At 36.0% G+C, this 16166-nt stretch overlaps 1 protein-coding gene across 1 annotated transcript; it reads right to left on the bottom strand.

Moving 5' to 3' along the window:
• Window positions 1–20: 20 nt before the first annotated feature.
• Window positions 21–15516, bottom strand: LOC101219020 (CBS domain-containing protein CBSCBSPB3). Its single transcript, XM_004146349.3, has 14 exons — window positions 15041–15516; window positions 14757–14928; window positions 14523–14655; window positions 14045–14215; window positions 12863–12941; window positions 12652–12765; window positions 8805–8871; window positions 8569–8674; window positions 8368–8426; window positions 6643–6749; window positions 6451–6569; window positions 1865–1947; window positions 1695–1784; window positions 21–611 (listed from the first exon to the last, which is right to left on the bottom strand). Exons 1-14 carry the CDS (start codon window positions 15184–15186, stop codon window positions 438–440), a joined length of 1620 nt encoding a protein of 539 aa, XP_004146397.1. The 5' UTR covers window positions 15187–15516; the 3' UTR covers window positions 21–437.
• Between the last annotated feature and the right edge of the window lie 650 nt (window positions 15517–16166).

Genomic DNA, 16166 nt, shown 5'->3' with positions numbered 1-16166 from the left:
TCCATTGGAGAGAACTAATCAAGACATAAATTAGCCACCTCCTGAAAACAGCAGAGATATTCCATTCATTCAGATTGGTATTAGCATTATGAATGCAACTCAAAAGTTCTTTTCTAACAAATCATGTGAGAACATATATTCCTCAATGATCTTTTCTTAGCAGAAAGAACCTTATAACCAATTCCCAGGCTCACAAAAACGGATGGCTTTATCTGACCCAGACATAAAAAAACTAACCATATTTCAAAAGCCATCCCATGTGGTACTTTCTCGAGTCAGGTATCCCTTGTCATTTATTTTACTAAATCCCTACTGGTGTTGCAACCTTTTCCCAATTATATATCTCAGTTTCTTTGAGAATTTGGGCATTGCAATGTATCCCGCTGCCAAAATTTGCGAGCATGCATTTTCTTTTTCAATAATTCTGTCGTTTGACTTTACACCTTAGAACGCTTCAAATAAAACAATACACCAATGCTTGTTAGAGCAATGGCAGCAGCAAATGCACCAGAATACAAATGCAACGATCCACGCTTCTGGTCTAACATTGCATCATTTTGAGCTTCTGTTTGCTGGATTGATTCGGGAAAATCCAAATGCAATCTTAAAACCTGCAAGTGTTTCCCGAAGAGTAAAAACAAGATATCAGAGGGCAAGCACTAAAGAAAATAAGGGATTACTCAGTTCCCTCACATTTAATTTGTATAAAAATTTTAAATATTATACTACAATGGCATGCGCCCATATCCTGCCACTGTCGCTATTGAATTCAAATTACTAGAAAAGAAAATGTTGGGTAGATGACGGTTTTAGAATGGTGCACAAGATACATCAACTAAATTACGATCCAGAAAAGTAATATAGAGCCTGCAGAAATCCATGGACTAGAGAATAGAATTCATGATAAAGTACTTTAATCGTTTAAGGAAAGCAAAGATTATGAACTGCAATTGTTTCAGCAGTCCGTTAGACATAAATACTTCCTTCAATTTAAGAACGAGCATGAAGGGGTTCGGGAATTTACAAAAACTGGCCAAAATATGTGAAGTTCATAGAAGACAACTCTTTAATTAATTTTTTTAATAAAATGAGAAACAGTGAATTTTGCTTTCATTCATAAGACGAAATTACAAAAGACAAACTACGTGCCAAAGGAATAACAAAGTTCACAAAATAAGTAAATATGCATAAACTTAAACCAACAAAACTAACAGAGGAGAGTATAGGACTGCCAATTATAGCTGTCACACATGCTGCTGGGAGATTCTTATGCAATCCTTGCATATTCTTTCGGAAATTTTGGATAGAGGAAAAATATATGTTTGATGATTTTAAGAAATTCAAAAAATATTAGAAGTAACTTCGTTTCATCCTTATAATTTACATGATCTAAAACGAAACACTCTTCTATTTAGTCAATCTCTTCTACTGTTGCCAGCTGGAAACCCCTTTTTAACACCTTGCCTTTGGTTAAGGTATCTTTTCTCTTTTAGAACATTTGATTTATTGGTGCTTTAAAATTGTCCTTTAATATTATGAACAATTTGACATACCAGTAATTTTGCACAAATAAAACCACGAGAAACATTTGGATAACCAAGAAGATGTAAGAAGAACAAGAAAAACATGATGTCACAAAAGAATAATACTAAGAAACGAACATGAAAGTTGAATACTATTACTAAGTTAACTACCTTTAGTCCTATGGACCTGGCATGGTTTACAGCACCAGAGAGATCACCATCAGTAGCAAGAACTACTTTATCCCCTTCATCGTCTTCATACTGGTAAAAAATACAAAACTCGACTTACACATTGAACCAAAAAGAAAAAATGCAGTCAGAAAAAGTAGCTAGAAACATACCAAAAGCAGAGGCCGATTAGCACTATCAGTAGCACCAATCCTTTGCATCACAACAGATACCAACTCATCCAAGGTCTCAGTGCCTAAGAAAACAATTATTGATAATTACTTAAACTGGATAGAACATACCCTGTAATTTCATTTTCTGCTATTTTTTTTTCTAAGGAAACAAGTCTCCTTTTTTTAGTGAGACTAATGTTCAAAGAACAATAGGGTTGTACAAAGAACATTAAATAAAGACTTGTGGATCAGTAGGCGCACCCAGACGCCCCATAGCGTCCTCATCATATCCTACAAGCACTCTTCAAAAAGCACACAACCGAGACTAAACATACAACCTTTACAAGGAAGACAAAAAAACTACAAAACACTAACCTTACCAAGGTTACAACATAATGCATAAAGAACCAGAAAACCAAAGAGAACAAAACGATAAACTCATAACAAGGTCAGTTAAGCTGGAAAGAAAAAATGCTCCAGTTTGAGTAAAGCTCTTGGATGCTGTAACTTTCAAAAGGCTTGGAAAAGGGGCACTACGAGGAGGCCTTTTTGTGGGCAACTTCAAAACAATCCCAACCATCCAAGGGATTTATCATGAAAATGAACACCCTTTGGTTCCTTTCAAACCATATTTCTGCCAATAACAACTTCAGGGCATTTAACTGAAGTAAAGGAGAGGTTTTAATTAAAAACCCCAACTAAGAATTGGTGTATATTTCCTCTAAAGTGAACACCAAACAACCAACACGAATTGAAAAATGAGCACTTCCCCCAACAACGAACTGTATAAGAGCACGAGAAGAAGAGGTGGATAGGGTCTTCTCCATGCCAATGGCATAATGGGCAGATAGAGGGAGAAAGACAACTGGTAGGAAGTTTATGTTGCAAGGCTGAGGATACATTTAGATGGCCAAGTAACATGACCCCAATAAGGATGTTTACCTGCCTTAGAAGAAGATTAAAAACAATCTTTGCAAGTCCATCATCTGTGGTGATCACCATATATTAGTTACCAGTATTTTTTGAAAATTTTACCCTGTTTAGTGGCTTTAACCAACTGAACATGGGCCGATGCCTCTCAACACTCTTGCCAATGGAAACACCATATGCAGTGATCACGATTCCTCAAGAAGTAGGTTGACCACTCTTTAATGGGAGGTTGGACTTACCCTACTAAGAAAAATATGATAAAAAGAAGATCCAGTAGGCTTTAGTTTAGCTTCTGATGACAAGTATAAGAGCTCAAAAATGCAACAGGAGGAGAAAAATAGAAACGGCTCCTCTCAACATGGATCTCTGGACAAATTTAGAATATAATCACCCTATTATCTCTTACAAAACGGAGAAACAGAGGGTATCCAAGGAATCTAAAAGTGACAATTATGAACTGTGTTCAAAACACTCCTAATAAAAGAGAATATCACAACAATCGTCAAGATGAAACACAAACTCAACCAGAGAAATACAATTTAATGGTTCCAAAAGCTTCTGACATGAAGGAATGAGAGTCACCTAGAACCAAAATCCTCAACAACAGTGAGCATTAGCATTAAATAGAAAGAAAGAGCCAGAGGAAGTAAAGGTGTGCACACAGGAGTTATAGCATGTCCAAGATTAAGTTATTCCAATAACCTTGAATGTAACCTTATTGAGGATAATTACTAGAAGGATCGTTTTAGTCATCTTGAGGAATTCGTTGGTGTACCACTGGGCATCACTCATAGAGTTGGTTACTCGAACTCAAAACGATGTACGTTTCAAGGAAATCCAGACTTCCTTTACTACCTTTATGGCAGACATAGAGCAACACTTCAATATGATGTTGGAAGAGATATCTTCTTACTCTATAACATTAAGTTAAAAATTGATAAAGAAAATGCAAGAACCAGCAACGCGAATGAGAAGCTTAGACTTGTCAAAAGGGCATCGAAAAACAGCTCTGCCACAAAAAACATGACTGCTACCAAGTTAAAGATTCCTGGACCTAAAGCATTCAATGGTTCAAGGAATGCTAAGGAGTTGGAAAATTTCCTATGGGATATTGAGGGGTACTTCAAAGCTGCACACATCATGAAACAAGGTAGGGTGGGAATGACAAGCATGTATCTCTATGGGGCCACCAAGTTGTAGTGGCGTACGCATCTTCGTGATGGCGAAGATGTAGGTAGACCAAGAATCGCTTCATGGAACTCCATGGGAGTTGAAGGATCAGTTCTTGCCTTGCAATATTGTGTTTACTGCAAGGAATGCTTTGAAAAAGCTACGACATTCAGGAACGTTGAGCGATTATGTTAAGGACTTTAGCTCATTAATGCTAGATATCCATAACCTGTCTGAGGAAAAATTGTTTAACTTTCTTTTAGGTTTCTAGTAGTGGGCACATACCGAGTTGAGATGTGCTAATGTCAAGGATTTTCCATCAGCAATGGCTGTAGCAGATGCTTTGGTGAATTACAACACTCATCTCTTCGTCTTAATTTGAGAAGAAGAAAGACAATAGAAAGAAGTCCAAAAGCAACGACACAAGCAGACAGAGGTCTAATAAAAAAAACCAAGACAAGGCAAAGGTAAGATGTCTGACTCAAATAAATCCCCTCATGGTAGATGTTTATTTGCAAGAAACTGCATAAATAGGGCACAAGAGTATCCCAAGAACGAAAGGTTGGATCCCCTTATCCAACCTCATGGTAGATGTTTATTTGCAAGAAACTGCATACATAGGGCACAAGGGTATCCCAAGAACGAAAGGTTGGATCCCCTTATCCTCAAAGAGGAGAAGAAAGAGATGAGAATCCCTTACTATTGCTTTTTTGGACAGTGATGATGAAGAGTTTTGTGTTACAGGACCCAGTCCTCCGAGTGTTAGAGGAAGGGGGTTGTTTTGGAGGAGATGAAGGATCTTTATGGTTATTGTGGCCTCAGTTGGTGTGTGGCAGGAGACTTCAATGTCGTTCGTTCCCCTGACGAGAAGGCTTCCGGTGGGAGAATTACAAGATTCATGAGAATGCTTAATAAGTTCATTGACGATAGTGGTTTCTTTGATCCTCCTTTAGTTGGGAGTAAGTTCACTTGGGCTAACTGGAGGGCAGCAACGAGGATTGACAGCTTTCTCTAACTGGAGGCCTGGATTGAGAGGCCTGGAATCCTCGGGCAATCAAGAGGGTCTAGAATTGGTTCGGATCATTGGCCTAACTTATTGTCTTCAGGTCCTCTAAATTGGGGTCCGTATCCTTTCCAGTTTGAGAATACGTTGCGCCGCCCGTGACACCAAATGTCATGGGCTTAATACAAAACTTAAAAGGAATAGGTTCAATCAATGGAGGTCTCCTACTTAGGATTTAATATTTGATGTAAAGAAACTTGTTTATTTAGGTTTGGATCTTTTCTTTTTCTTCTCTTATTGAAACAATTGCTTTCATGGAGGAGAAAAAAGGAAAAAATACAAGGGCTACAAAAAATCCCACAAAGCCCCCCTAAAGAAAGGGTTTCCAACTAAATAAGATACAACCTAGAGAATGATCACAAAAGTCTTCAAAACCAAAGGCAAGGAGAAACATGAAACCTCACCAAGAACAACACATCACCATGGCCCCTCTCCACACCTCTAAACACGCTATTATTCCTTTCCACTAAATGTCCCACAAAATAGCACGTGCCCCAACTAACCATAAAAACCAGCCTTTCTCCTTGAAGGATGGAAGGAGAGGAAATTCCTCGATTGACTCACGAAGATCTCTTTGGCAAACTAACTCGAGGTCAAACTCTTGGAAGAAATAGTTCCACAACAACAAAAAAATCCCATAAGCGAAGGGTTCTTTAACAGTTTTGTCTTTGTCGATTTACCAGTTGTTCAAGAATAAGTCCTAGTTTATAAACTTAGTCGGTTAAATTACTGTACAAAAACCACATGGTCTTCCAACAAGTTTTCTTGCCACCCAAATATTGTAGGATCAGACATATTTTTTTCCTAAGATTATGAAAGGCATAAGCTGGTCCCATATCCATTGCACTTATTCGAAAAGGGGCAAGAAGGAAATGCACAGGAGATAAGAGAGGGCTGGGACATAAGTTGAAGAATCAGTTATTGCGGAGCCCACAACGAAGGCATAAGGAGGAAATTGAAAGTTGAGAAGGGCACAAAAATAGTTGAATCCAAAACCAAGCATTGAAAAAGAGGAGCGACCTCCAGTTCTCTCGAATGGTTTTTGGAATACATTTGTTTTTTTTCAATCACCTTTATTTTGTTTTCTTTCTATTGAACTCTAGTCTATATCATGGCTCATTTGAGTTTATCTTTGAATATATCGATCAATATCCCAACAAGAGGTCTTTCACTTTGTGGGGTTGTGTGTTGGGTTTTGCTGATTTGGGGGGTTTGGAACCTAACAGAAGTTTAGACTAGTTTAGACTCGGGGCTTCCCGACTTTGTATATCTCACTTTCTTAATGAAATAGTTTCCTAGAGAAAACGCCTACAACCACCACCACACTTGGTTTACATCTTGTTAATAATAAATCACACACACATATATTCATACACATAAAAGTTCTTCAAAATCATAGCTCTAGAAAACCATCAACACTCACCACAATTTACGCGATGTACCCGACCCTTCAGATCCTCAAATTTAAAAGCAAATGAGTTTCCAAGACCTAGAGATGGATAATTTAGAGTCCCTTCCGAAGCCATGAATGCAGACATTTCACTGCGAAATTCTCACAGAGGCTCACAATCAGATAATCGAAGAGCATCATAACTACTAAAGATAGCTCGTATACCTATGAGTATCAATATCATCAGGTGGTTCTAAAGCAAGGGCTGAATCCCAAAACTTTTGCATCATTGTGCTTGCCACATCATTAACAGAACTCGAACCACTCTCAACCTTGAATGACAAAAAACTTTGTTAGCAACTGACATTCAATATCTGCTAAGAAGACAAATATTTATCACAATTAAGGTCGCAGCTTCTTAAACGGTTACAACTTAATGCAAAAACACAGGATATTTATGCGTGCATGTTGCAATTTGCATACAGCTTCGCAAGATAATACTGCTGATTAACTTGGGAACAAAAATTATATGAAACAGTTCAAATTTACAAAGCATCAGCAATGCTTCAGAACTTCGGGGTTTAATAATCAGGATAATTGATTTCAAAAGTCAGAATAGCCAATGGAATATTCCTAATTACCACCAATTCACAACCCCCTCCCCTTCCAAAGAAAGCTTCTAATGGTAAGTTCAAAATAAAATAGTCTTCTCTTCGTATTCTAATACTCAATTGAAAAATAAAATAAAATAATAAAGATTGCACAGTTGATATTTTTTTAATTCAAAATAATATCATTAAATGTTCACAAATTCATGGATCTGGTTAAGTTCAAAATAATTGTCTTTCTTTCTTATGCTAATATATGACAGTTCAGAATTAAAATCGTTTCTCAGGATTTTGTCCTTTTTATTTGACTAACTTTAAAATATCCCCCTAAAACCCATAGCCCGGCCATTATTATGCAACTCATAAAATTGTTTCCAAAAAGTACTGCTGAAATTTAACCAAGACTGCAGAAAAAAAAACTCCATTGAGAAGCCATCGGGACCAAGTGCTTTATTCTTTTCAATGGCCTTCAAAGCCATTTTGGTTTCATCACGGCGGAATGGAGCCACTGAGCAGAATTTTGGGAATCTGAGACTTGCACACAATTAATATTTGAAGGAACGGTCCTCAGCCTTGGAAGTTTCTGATATAATGTGGAGAAATAATTCAGAATCTCATACTCAATTTCTCGATAAGATTGGATGGAGTTCCCAATACTTGAAATAAGTTTTGGGATCAAACTTTTTTCTTTTTATTTTTTTTTTTTTTTTTGTCTGATGGAAACGAATAGAAAAGGTTATTTCTTTTATCTCCCAATCTTGCTCTGACAACAGCCTTCCGCATTTTATTACCAATTGGAAAATCTTCAATCCACTTCTAGTTATAGGTGTCATGGAGTTTATGGCTTGATTTCACTAATCAATGAAATTTGTTTCCCTTCTTAAATAAGAATGAAATCTGCTCCAACTTTGTGTCCCCCTGGCATAAAGTTTACACCTACCACTGACCAGAAACACTTAAATCTAAGCTTCTAAGTGTTGTACCTCAAACACAAGCACCACCTTGACTGCTAGAAGTTGGTCCAAGCCGAAGCCAGAAGGAGGAAAAAAAACTACAACTAAAGTGGGTGGACTAAGTCAGTTTAAAGTATATTTGTCATTTAAAAACTACTAAAAGTGATTGCTTATATCAAGAAAAAAAGAAGAGGTGGACAAAGTCAGTTTAATGGCCCAACCCAACCTATTAAATTTATGCATGACAAATTGAATTTATGAAACACTTGGAAATCCATACCCAAAACGTTTTCAGCCTTTATCATTAATGAATTATATCCATAAAGTTATATTGCTATTTTGATCAGACTAACGATTACACAACTATGGGTGAGACAGAATTACTTTACCATGGAGATTGCAGCGTGTGTGATCTGTAGAACATCTACACAAGCAACAACCAATCCCTCTGCATGATAAATATTATAATTAAAAATCATTTCCATACTAGGGATATCATTTCCTTTCAGTGGGTTGCATCCTTTTCCCCAGAAGAGGGGTGCTTATGATATATTCACATTGCAAAATTCAGATTCTGAGAAAATTCTCACCACGATCTAAAACCGGAAGATGCAAGAACTTCCCATCGTGCATTATGTGCAATGCATCAAGGATTGTCGTCTCCACTGTTGCACACTCAGGATTTGGGGTCATTACCTTGAGAATTGGGAGATCATAAAATAAATCATATACCCCTAGGATGAGTAAATACAGAGCAGTACAGCATTTGAAGATTGAATATTAGAAGAATACAGAGATAAATAAAAATAATTTTTCAAAAGCAAACCTTTTCCACCAGAGTCAACTCAGGAGAAAGGTTATGTGCCACTACACGCATGAGAATATCCTTTGAACTGTAGTACATTTTCAGAAACAGCCATAACATAAGTAAACCACAGTAACATAACAAACAAAGTAAATAAATATACAGGAGTTTAAAAAATAATATTAATAATAAAAAACCTTCTGAATCATGTTGGATTAACACAAATGGGAAAGCTCTGGACCAACATGCACATTAGATCAAGAACTAAACAACCAACACAAATACTGTGATGCAATGTAAAAAAAACTGCTTGTATCTGGAATTTTATTAGTTGGAAATGAATTTGACCTGGACTCAATTAAAATCCTGAATTTTAGTAGAAAACATGGTAGAGGGTCAACAAAAGTATATCAACCAGAGAAGGCAATGGACATGATGTAGCCTAAGTAACCTCAAGGAGAAATCCTCCAAGAACCAAGATTGTGGATCTTTTATTATTATGAATAATATGCTTCAAACAAGAGAAGAATCCTATTTATAGAGTTCTATTACAATTGGGGTAAAAAGGGAATTAACCTAGAACATTACCTAATTATCCAATTAACCCTTAGTCTTCTTACATCATTCTATCACTCCAAAAAGAAAACTCGTCCCAAGTTTTATAAAGAAGAAATTTATGAAGCAAAAAAAAGAATGAAATAAACTTGTTCAGCGGAGGAGTACGACCAAACCATCCTCCTATGTTTTGAACAAAAATATTATGATCAAAGGGATAAACTTGAGACAAAAAATCAAACATGGTCACTAAAAGATGAACCTCTCCATTAGTCGTAAACCCGAAAAAGATGTTTCCTTCAATCTCACTCAAAACTGTATTCAAAGAATCAATTTTAAAAGAATTAGCTTTCGAAGAAAATCCTTCAAGAATCATATTTTCTTTATCATTCGCTTCAAGTTCTTCTAGGTTTGAAGATGCATTTCCACCGCAACCAATGTGTCGTTCTTGTTCGATTTTCGCTCGGTGTTTGATACTTCTTTTACATCTTCTTCGTTGGATTTTTCTTCACTTGCGACCATTTCCAAATCAACATTTTGACACTCTTGTTCTTCAATTTTATCTTCAAGATTTTCTATTTGAAAATTTTCCAACCATGATTTCTTTGTTTTTTCTTCCGTATAAGAAACCAATTCGTTCTTGAACTCTTGCAAATGAATTGATAGTTGATCTATATGTTGAGTCATTTCCCCCAATGAGCGTTGAATTTTTTTTGTTGTTTTCTTTATTTCCTCCAATGTTGCGGGATCGAAGTAGTTATTTTGTTGGATTCTTGAATATGGTGCAATCTCATAGCATGTGTAAGACTCATCCATTGATTTTATTGAATTAACTTTTCTTGATCGTGTTTCATAACCAAAAGAGTAATTTTGAGTCTTGAACCTACTTGGATAGTAAAAATCCATTCTTGATGATTCTTAATGATTCTTTAATTCATCCAACTTCCAATTTTTATGTTGATTTCTTAAAAAACGGGTTTGATTGGATCGTTGGGCCATTTTCGGTATTGTTGCCTTCTTATTCTGTCCCAAACTGCCTTAGAAACATCATCAGAGTCACTAAAATCACTAGAATCAATTATCCAATTTGGATAGTGATATGTTCTTTGAGAAAATCGAGCATGGCCAAAATTGGAATGTTGAAATTCTTCTTCTGTATCACTTGAATCAAAACTCCAGCATTGTTTATGGGAGTAAAATTGATTTTCTAGTCTATACCTACTGCTGGTTTTTTTTCTTGGACATCTTTGATCGATAGAAGTTCATTCTTGACAAATCTTTGGTGTCTTCTTTCTTTCTTGGAATTTTAAGGGTTCCCCCTAATTAGATGTCTGGAAACAAGCACAACACTCAAAGCTCCCTCTTGTGATCGGCGTCAACAAGAGTTTCCCGGTCTTCCACCGGTGGCAGTTAATGTTAGCCCAGACGATTGCTCTGATACCAAATTGATGTAGCCTAAGTAACCTCAAGGAAAAATCCTCCAAGAACCAAGATTGTGGATCTTTTATTAGAATGAATAATATGCTTCAAACAAGAGAAGACTCCTATTTATAGAGTTTTATTACAATTGGGTAAAAAGGGAACTAACCTAGAATATTACCTAAGTATCCAATTAACCCTTAGTCTTCTTACATCAGAACACCTTTTCTCTTCCACAGATGGCAGCTAGGCAGAGGTAGCCTGTCATGATACTTTTTTTACTGCCAAAGCTAGCCAAGTACGCGAACAAAAAAGTTCAGAAGGAATGCCATGAATCATGAATCAAATATCAAATAGAGAAAGATTCTCATTATCTAGAAGTTATTACCATTGTGGTCCAGTATGAGGAAGAGACCTAAAATGTTATAAATTTTAGTGCCTCCAGTTCAACTTCAGTTTCTGATTTTCTTGAAGGATATTTCTTCTGTTATCATGTGTGCTCAATTCCTAGCATGTGTTTCACGGGATCAGACCTATTCAAATTTGTGTTACTCAACCCAGACTCAGTCCTCCCTAATTTCGATTTACTCCCTTTTCATGGGTTTATTTCAACCTTTTCTACACAAATTTGGGGCTATGCAACACAACAACAAACTTTCAAATAGGTTCATAGGTTGCTTTCATTCTCCAACTTTGGTTAAAATGGCTGAGCACAATCTTGGTGGCAATCATGTATACAGATCTCAACAACCAAAGAAAATTTTGATCAGGGCCATGCTCTGTAGCTCTCAGATTTTTTACAAGCCCCTTCCATCTTTATAGCTGCAGTTCGAGATTTCCACAGGTAAACAATTTTATTTGGGATCTTTACAAATCATCGAAAAAAACTTCGTGATTTTCATTTTCTTTGTGAAACTTGAGAGCAGGTTTTTCTTTTTTTTTTTCTTTTGAGGGATAAAATGATGCAGTAGGATTAGGGTAAATTAGGGTATCTTAGTCAAATTCTTAATTCGAGGATTAGGATTAGTTTCCATGATTGATTATCACTAGGATAGATTCCCTTGTTTATTTAAATTAGGATTAGTTTCTTTGATTAATTAGGATTAAGATTTGTTTGCTTTCCAATTATCTATAAACAAAGAAATGTCTTCACGTACTGATAACTAAGGCTTTGATTTTGTTTTAGGCGATTTCTCTCCTTTCTTTTCCTTTACGACATCAAATTTCCTAACTGGTTTCCATTCCTCACAGCTCGCATTGATTACTGATCCTTTGCCATGGTCAATAAACAGTGAACAGGTAAAGAAGAAGGAACACCAGAAATTTTAGAAGAGAGCAATTCACTTTCTTCTAGAATTAAGTGCTTTGAACTTCCATTCATTTGTTCTAAATGAAAGAGGTTTATTAATCGAGGAGAAAAAAATTGAAAGCCTCTCATCACATAGTTTTTTGGGGGATAGATTTTCTCAAACCCTTTGATAGACCTCCTATCATATATAAATATAGTCGGAGAGAAAAGAAGAATCAGAAGTAGCACGTGTATAGAATAGCACGTGAGAGTTAGTGGGGAAGGGATTAGAAGTTAGTATAAATAATTGAGTAGGAAGGGCGGGAAAGGGAGTTAGCATCTTGTGAGAGAAAGGAATTACTCTGCTCTACCTTGAGAGATAGGTTAGCAGTGGGATTAAGGTTGATCTTGTACTCAGGAACTCGTTCCTATTCTATTATCAATAATATTCATATTTCGTATTTCATCCTGAGGGTACCTTTTTTCACCTTCTTTTTTATAAAATCTCTAGTTCCTATAAAAGAAGTATTTGATAAGTACAAAATTACAAGGCACAAGAATCAAGAAACATTGTTATAGAATAAATATTAGAGAGAAATGCCATACGTGAGGATCCCCTGAATCTTGGTTCCCATTGTGATAACAACTGAATTAACTCGTAACTCCCGCATTTTTTTGGCAGCAACATATATAGGATCTGATGCCGAGACAATTGCAGCTCTGAAAACATATAAAGCTACAAAACTTGGTAATGATCCAAAGGTGCAGTACATATCTTCTTCAACTTACAAAGAAATGAAAAGGCTAGACAAAGTACTTTGTATTTTCAGAAAGGATGGTTGATAAGGAAGGTTTAAACATCCGCTCCCTCAACGTCTCTATAAAAGCATACGGAGCTGAAATGATGATAAAAAAAAATGGTGAAAATTATACAACTTAATATGAAAATAATTTCTTCTTTTTTTTGTACAAGAAACAGAAAATAAAACAATATGTGGACTTGCAAGTGGCATGCAATGCAATGACCTCCAGGTGAATGCAAAGGGATTTTACTTCTAGAATGAAAAAATTAAGTATCATGTCTATCCCACTCATTTTAGTCAAGACTTGGTATTCATTTTAATATAAATTTCTATAATCATAGAGTGGCATAATCTATAATGGATGAAGGAACAATTCCATATGCAAAAGTTCATTATTATCCATCTCAAACTAGGAACATCAAAATGGTAAGACTATTGCTGACATTTTATTAAATTGAAAATACATTCAAAATTCAAGCATATGGAAGTTGAAATCCACCAATGTACACAGTTGGACATGTATAGCTTTCACCAAACAAACAAGTAATTCCTCATGAATTAGAAAATGAATCACTCATCTCAAATTATTTTTAAATAAATGTTCATTGTTCACTAAACAAAAATTCAGACTATTTCTTTTCCCAATTCATGTAAATTATAGTTAAACACCATTCTATCTTTAGAAATCAAGTAGAGATAGCATAATATAACTTTAAATCACTCAGCTAACTGTGAGTTACATTATTCATGAACATAGATAAATATCCTTTTGTCATTAGATGATCAATAGAGAGAGAAAGAGCCATCATCTACTAACAAAAGGATATTTATCTATTCATGAATAATGTAACTCAGAACACGTTTACACTCGATAGTAAAACCATACATGTTTTAGACCACCAGTTGGATCTAACATCATTATCATTATCAACATGGCATGGTTACAATTACTAACCGGCATTAAAATTTACTTCTATTGTGCTGATGCCCGATCATATCTAAGGGTTCATGCACATTATTCCCTTGACAATCATGAGATTGCTATTTCGAGATAGGGACATTTAAATTTGATTGAAACCACCATCATAATACCAGTCACAAAAAAAAGGAAAAATAAAGAAACAAGAAAAAGAAAAGAAAAATGCATCCAACACAACAAGATCTACCCAAAGATGGACATAATAGGCACAACATACCAGAAAAGTCACTTCCCCACTGGCGTTCCACTCCTTCAACAGCAGCAGCAATGGCACTACCCTGTTCTGCGGCCTTCTCCATTCTCGATATGGCATCATAGAGGCACTTTGTAATATCCAACAAAGCAATAACTTCGCCATTTTCAACAACTGGAAGATGCCTAAATTTTCCTATTGAAAATGAAGTGTAAAAATGAAGGATGCTTATGTGATCAGGTAAAAAGAATTAATCAAAAAGGGGAAAGCTCCCATAATGGACAAAATACTGAATGATTAAAACTAGTCCAAAATACAACCACAATAGATGATCTCATTAGCTGTTGTGAATAAACGATAGCTTGAACGTTGATTAATTACAGTAATTTCCTCTACACCCTCCACCTATCTAAGTCTTATGCCACCAGTCATAAAGCCAAAGGAAGCCCTTATAGACATACGAGAATATGACAACTAAAGAATGAATATACAGAAAACAAACCCTGAACCATTTTCTGAAGGGCTTCCATAGCAAGTGAATCCGAAGTAACAAAAATGGGATTCCGTGTCATAATTTTGGATACAACGGTCTGCTCTGGCCTCAGCCCCTCTGCTATAACCCTGGTAGCGACGTCCTGAAAGCATCATGACCATAAACAAATTTACAACACTAAGATTAAATCAAAAGACGAGAGAAAACGGAGAATGAATAACATAACAACATCCCAAAACAAACCTTGTCGGTGAGAATACCCGAAAGTAAAGCATTCGCATCCGTTAATAGTACAGCATCAACACGACGAGCAGCCATCCTTCTACACGCTTCAGAAACCGTAGTGCCTTCAGGAATCGTAAGCGCCTTCGACAACCTCAGTTTCTTCACCGTCCTTTCCCCAACAGCAGCAGATCTAAATAAATAAGCGAACCCCATAAAAGTCAATTAAGCCACAACAAGATGAAAATTCAAATCGAAAAACAGATAAACAAGGAAGAAACATTAAATAAAAAGGCGCGACTCACGGCAGCTGAGTAGGAGAACCCGGTTTGGGAACATTGCCATTACTAGAGATGCCATTATCGCCGGACACCGACTTCCTGGAAGATGTGGAAGAGGTGCGTTTCTGAGCGAGAGAGCTCCTCCGAGGAGGAGCGAGTTGAGTAGTCATGATGAAGGGAAGAGTGAATTTAGGGTTGAAATTGGTTGAGAAACGATTGGGAAATGGAAATAAAAGATGAAAAAAGGGTTAATGGAAATGAATTGGGATTGAGAATGATTGATTTGGGAGGGAGAAAGCGAGCGGGAGAGAGAGAGAATAGAGGTTGGAATGAACTCTCTCCCGACCGTCGCCACCGTGAACTCCTGCGGTAAAGCTTTGAAAATGATATAATATAACTCTCTGTTTATGAAAATCTGTAGTTTCTTCAACGAAAATGGTAATAAAACAAAAGTGAAGGATTGGCGGACAAACAGCCGCCACCCGATTTTTGTTTTGGTTGCTTTCTACGTTACATTTTCAACGTCTTTTTTTCTTTTTCTTTTTTCCCCTTTAACCAAAAAGACAATTTTGAAGGTTTAAAAATGCTATTCTTTTCATCCATCTACTTCGGTTTGTGTTTCGGGAGAACAAAGTTATCAATCAAATCTCATCTTTATTTCATTTTAATTACATTTGTGGACTGTTAACAATTGTTGTGTATTTAAATTAAGATGCCACGTGTCTCTTTTTAGTCTATAACAAAATTATATCAAATAAACCGTTGGATTCAAATTCAAAATGCCTTTTAGCTTTTGGGCTCTCCATTTTTCTTTCCTCGAATATTCACATTTCTATACATGTTCTTCCTTTGAGACTTAAAAATAAAAGCTTTTAAGAACATCAATACGTCTCCCTTTCTCTTTCTAAGAATTAAATTGTATGTGATATTCTGTGGTCATTGTGAGCATTTGTTATTGGCCTTTTCATCCATTATTTGTGTGATATTTTAAAATTTACGTATGACTTTCATAATTCTAACATCTACATTTCTAAATTAGGTACTTTAAGTATTGTACTTATTATGGATCAAAGTTGGATAAATTTAAGAGATCGAGCTTCTAAAGCTTCTAGTAAATATTTTGATGGCATTGCTAACTTTATTAAAATTG

The sequence above is a fragment of the Cucumis sativus genome, chromosome 4, assembly GCF_000004075.3.
Source record: "Cucumis sativus cultivar 9930 chromosome 4, Cucumber_9930_V3, whole genome shotgun sequence".
Lineage (NCBI taxonomy): Eukaryota > Viridiplantae > Streptophyta > Magnoliopsida > Cucurbitales > Cucurbitaceae > Cucumis > Cucumis sativus.
Note: the sequence above shows the minus strand (reverse complement) of the source record. Positions and strands in the feature narration are given on the sequence as shown.

What these genes read in the sequence shown, in the direction of transcription:
- LOC101219020 (XM_004146349.3), bottom strand. Translation starts at nt 15,186, where the DNA reads ATGACTACTCAACTCGCTCCTCCTCGGAGGAGCTCTCTCGCTCAGAAA. An exon ending in GGTACATCGCGTAAATTGTG is followed by an intron (nt 1,948 to 6,450) that starts GTGAGTGTTGAT and finishes TTGTTTTCTTAG; the next exon opens with GCACTGAGACCTTGGATGAG. An exon ending in CCAGGTCCATAGGACTAAAG is followed by an intron (nt 612 to 1,694) that starts GTAGTTAACTTA and finishes AAACACTTGCAG; the next exon opens with GTTTTAAGATTGCATTTGGA.